This window comes from Citrus clementina, unplaced genomic scaffold, assembly GCF_000493195.1.
Source record: "Citrus clementina cultivar Clemenules unplaced genomic scaffold, Citrus_clementina_v1.0 scaffold_3, whole genome shotgun sequence".
Taxonomy (NCBI): domain Eukaryota; kingdom Viridiplantae; phylum Streptophyta; class Magnoliopsida; order Sapindales; family Rutaceae; genus Citrus; species Citrus x clementina.
In genome coordinates, this window is record NW_006262339.1 from 36,390,501 (window position 1) to 36,395,749 (window position 5,249).

General features: G+C 34.9%; 1 protein-coding gene across 1 annotated transcript; it reads left to right on the forward strand.

Annotated features, from left to right (window-relative positions):
- The first annotated feature begins 1,886 nt into the window (after positions 1–1,886).
- On the forward strand, positions 1,887–2,910 carry LOC18050122 (leucine-rich repeat receptor-like serine/threonine/tyrosine-protein kinase SOBIR1). Its single transcript, XM_006442741.2, has one exon. The coding sequence runs from the start codon at positions 1,887–1,889 to the stop codon at positions 2,898–2,900; it is 1,014 nt and encodes a 337-aa protein (XP_006442804.1). The 3' UTR covers positions 2,901–2,910.
- The last annotated feature ends 2,339 nt before the right edge of the window (positions 2,911–5,249 follow it).

The following is a 5,249-nucleotide window of genomic DNA, read 5'->3' on the forward strand; positions in this document are numbered from 1 at the left end:
CCCGAATAATAACAGGGGATTCCCAAGGGTCCCCGATTTCTAAATAACTAATACATTTTTTGTTTTCGATTTTGAGTTAATCATATTAAAATAAAAAATTCAAATAAAAGTAAAATTTGAAATATATCTTACATTAATATCTATTACAAAAGTCACATACATTAAATTAGTAAGTAACGCAATATTTAAGGGATACAAATTTCTTTTACAAACTATCGTGAATAAATTAATAGTCTAATACAAAATTGTTACAAATATAATCGAATTTAGATTCAAAATTTAACCTTTTCAATGGTGGCGTGGGCACTTTATAAATGTGGACTATTCCCTTTTACAACACAATAGTTAAGTCGGAGCAAATCAATAGTAAATATTAGATTAGATTAGATTAGATTAAATTAAATTAGATATTAAAATTGTGATTCACTGTGGGCAATTATAACATCTAAAAATAAATAAAAAATAGATTTAAGTTTAAAACATTTAATGAATATTAAAATTAAAACAAAATTTTTGGGCTAATAGAATTTACCCTTTTTTAATGTCCTAAATAAAAATTTAGGACTTTAATTAGTTAATTAGGCCTAAAAGTTTAATAATATAAATATTTTAATATTTTTTATTTTTACCAATATTTATAATTTTATAATTCAAATTTTATAATTTATTTACTAGTAATTTTTAAAAAATAAAAAAAATTAAATAAATAATTAAAATGGGAAAATGGGTAGGGGATAGGGATTGCACCTCATCCCCGTCCCCTCTCCAAATAAGAAATTGGGTAAAAAAATTTTTCCGTCCCTTCCTCAAATAAGAAATTGGGTATGAAATTATTCTCATACCTTCTCTGAATGAGAAAAATCCTCGAGGGTACCCGTCCTGTAGGGATTTTTGCCATCTCTATATTAATCACCACAAATTTACTAAAATCCTAACTTTTAATTCTAGCCGTTTGATGCCTTGCTTTTAATCCGGCATCCAACGGTTGTTGTTCGGCGGGAAAAAAAGGGCCAAAAGGAAAGCGCGTCGGATGTAAAAGGAGCAGGAAGCTCAATCACAGTAACTTGGTTGTTAATTCCCTCCATTTAAATTAAGGAAGAAGAAGCCACCAGACCGATCGATCGACAGAGAAAAAAAAAAAGAAAGAAAAATGCCAAAGTTCACTCTTGCTAATTCCTTTCGTTTTGGCAGCAAAAGAGAAACCGTCTCTAACTTTCATTCTGAATCTATTGAGACGATACTACAGAAGCTGACTAAAGATTGGCTTGGGCACTTTGCTCGACAAGCGCAGATCCAGGCCGATCTGATTGGGTGGAAGACGATGATGGTGAAGATTAAGGAGGTCCTAGATGATGCCATGGAGAAGCAGACGAAGGAGGAGCCAGTGAAGATATGGCTAGGCAAACTTCAGCACCTGGCTTGTGATGTTGATTACTTGTTGGATGAGTTTCAAACAGAAGCTTTCCAGAGGATGTTGCTGCAAGATGCTGATGCGATGTCTAAAGTAAAGGAGGTCAATGCTCGATTGCAAGATATTGCATGGCAAATAAACGTACTAGGTTTGAAAGAAAGTTCCGGAGGGAAGTCTACAAATGTCAGGCAAAGATTTCCCACGACCCTGTCGGTGAGTGAAGCTACCTTATAAATATTGAAATTCAAACAGAAAAATTTTACAGCAAACTGACAGAAATAGTGATAAATCGGCATCAATTTACTCAGTTAATTAAAAATTAAGACAATAGATGATGATTTGTCACTGTTCTTATTATTTTCTCGATCTCCTTAGTAATTTTTCACCAATGTAAATGGTAGGGAAAAAGATAAAGAAGAGATATTGAACCGTGCATGCTACAAAAATAAAGACTACATACAAATGCTAATTCAAAATGTTTTCTTTTGTTCTGAAGCTAATCTCAGCGGCAGTAAGAGGTGGAAGTCGAGATCGTGGTCCTACAATCTTTAGTCCACTAATCGAGAAAGAGGACTTGGCTTTTTTGAAAAAAGAAGATTGTTTTGCTTCTTTGGAGAAAATAAGATCATGTTGGAATGGAGAAGTTTACAAAGCCGAGCTACCAGGAAGCAGTGGTAGGGTGATTACTATTAAGAAGGTTATCCAACCCCTAAAGAGTGAAGCAGAGTTGATTAAACAAGATAGTGAACCACTGCACCATAAAATGATCCAAATTCAGTCTGAGATTATAACTGCAGGTCAAGTGAGGCATCGGAATATTGTTCCTTTGCTGGCTCGTATTGTCCGGCCTGACTGCGATTTACTTGTCTACGAATTCAGGAGGAATGGAAGTTTACAAGACATTCTATATGATGTCTCACAAGGAAGAAGAGAATTAGATTGGCTAGCTAGACACAGGATTGCGCGAGGAATAGCTTCTGGGCTTGAGTATCTGCATATGTCCCACAGGCCTCGTATTATCCATAGAGATATTCAGCCAGCGAACGTGCTTATAGACGATGATATGGAAGCCAGGATTTCTGAATTTGGTCTTGCAAAGCAAATTCCTAATGGTTGGACACGAACCACAACTTGGAGTCTGGCGGGAACGGTGGGATACATAGCCCCAGAGTGTCACCAGACGGTAGCACTCTCTGACAAGTGTGATATATACAGCTTTGGGGTGTTGCTAGCTGTTTTAATGATGGGAAAATTTCCATCCGATGATTTTTTCCAGCATACCAAAGAGATGAGTTTGGTTCAATGGATGAAAAATGTCATGACTTCTGAGAACCCTAGCCGGACTATCGATTCGAAGCTCATCGGCAATGGGTATGAGAAGCAAATGCTTCTTGTTTTGAAGATTGCTTGTTTTTGCACTTTGGATGATCCAGAGGAGAGACCTAACAGTAAGGATGTTAGGTGCATGTTGTCTCAGATTCAGCACTAATTAAGGATGTGGATTTTTTCTGAAAATGTACAAGAGCATAACAACGTCACTTGTGATGAACAATGTATGCTCTCTAATTAAGTTGTACAATTGCGATCCCCTCTGAGTTTTTAGTTATCTGATCGATACAGAGTGGTTCAGGTCATTATACAAAGTAGAAACCATTTCTGAAATGCGGCATATTTTCTATGTTTCAGCAGTCATACGTTTCTGGCAACACGCCAAGCCTTTCACTTTGCATAAGAAAAATAGCAAGAACAACTCAATATCGGTACTTAGTCCCTTCCATGAGCATATTCTAACACGTATTCTGAGAAAAGGGAAAGTTGCAGGCAAGTGCGTTTTAGAAAAAAAAAAAAAAAAAAAAGTTTCCTTCAAAAAGCAACTAACCGTGTTTCACATTTCGCTTCTGATCGTGTCTCCATTTTTTATTTACAAACCAGTTCAAAAGAGCTTTCAAAAATTCAGAATCATGAAAAAAAAAAAATATTGTCTGGCCAGTGGGAACACTTAAGGCCTTTCAAACAGCACGTTGTAAAAAGTAAATCAAAGCACAAATATGAAAGGCTAAAATATTGGAAAGTGTTCTCCAGTTGTGAGAAGGGAGATCAGAGATACCACAACTGGGGCTAGATATTGGAAAGCAGAAAAGTATCTCAAAGGGCATGGGACCTTATGTTTTGAATGTTGCAACTAGAGGATGCATCTAAGCCATCCAGCCCACTTTCATGCTCAATACATCAAAGCCCAATACAGAGTCGTGACTACAGCCCAACAGAGAGGAAATGTAAAATGACGGTCAGGAGAAAACAATACCAGATGGGGAGCTAGAGAGGTTCCGTACTTATATGTTAACGCCTTGATGGACTTGGAAAACCGAATGCACTGTATTGCTAGACATACACACCTAATTCACTGAAAGTGGCTAATAAATACAGAGAATAATCCAAAGCTAGATATTTTTCCACAATGTAGCTCAACGGACTGCAAGTTGGGTAGCAACCTTTCCGTTTATTTATTTGTTTGGAGAAGTACTGCCATATTTCATCCGAAAAATGTAAGTCTAGTGTGATTAATAATATTTACCCTTCTCTTCAAAAAACAAAAAAACATTAAGTAGAGGTGTACCAGCACCCTGTTCAAATCAAACTTGTTTTGGGCTTATGGCACAGCCTAAAATAACTAGGCTCAGTGGGGAAAACGGAAAACCGAAGTCATTTTCAAATATTCAGAAAAAGAAATTTGGTCTCACACCAAATGTTTGAAAGTCCTCAATAGCATTAAAAATGTAGTACCGTGCTTACTCTCAGAAAAGCCGCACAATGAACCATGAAATTCCACCATATTCTATGATTTTATAATCAGGATCATTATATAGTCCTACAACATAAGTCATACAAAAATACATTTATTAGCTTTGATTAATTAGAAACAGAGAAAAACATAATAGATCAACATGAACCCACCACCAGATAAACAATAATGTTGTGCGACTGCAATTACTTAGTACATCCTCAATGACCAACTATTTCACATACTGCAGTCCCTTTTGCCCGTTTGATTTTATTGAAGTCCACTGCCTACATACATATACATACATACATACATATATATATATAGTTATTCTGAGGTGTGGCCGCTCTCTTTTTTTTTTAAAAATATAGACGCATTATTAAACCGTGTGGGTTAATAGAGTCAATTTTCAATGCACTATAAAATTGTATGGTTTAATAACATATTTGTACTGACTCTATTAAACTTTATTGTTTAACAGCATATCTGGATTTTTTTTAAAAAAAAAGATGCCCACACTAGAGAAGGATTGTGTCTGTGTATGTGAGACATTTTAACATAAACTATATACAAAAGACATTTTAACATAAATTTTTTACATATTTTTATTAGCATTTTATAAATTTTTTAATATATTGTCTTATATATGGTAACTCAATTCCTACTTTATTCATGTGAATGGGTTAGAACCTCAAATGTATATATCTCACGTCAATAAATTTTACCAATAAAGTTAACTAGTAGTGTTAGCCTAAAGGGCTACACATAATATAATTTTGATGATAACAAACATATGTAATAAGTGATTTAATAGATATTGTATTTCACATTTTCACTAGTTTTTGAAGGGTAATATTTATGCAAGTGAATTTTTTTTCTTCCTCTTCCTCTTTTTACTTTATGCCTCCTCACGCTCTTTCCCCCTCCACATTTTCTATTCTTTCTTCTCCTATTTTTTTTCTTTCTTCCCCCTTCCCTTTCTTTTTCTATTCTCTTTTCTTCCCCCCCCTTTTTATTTTCTTTCTTCTTTTCTTTTTCCCTCTTTCCTTTCTTTTT

What these genes read in the sequence shown, in the direction of transcription:
- LOC18050122 (XM_006442741.2), top strand. Translation starts at nt 1,887, where the DNA reads ATGTTTTCTTTTGTTCTGAAGCTAATCTCAGCGGCAGTAAGAGGTGGA.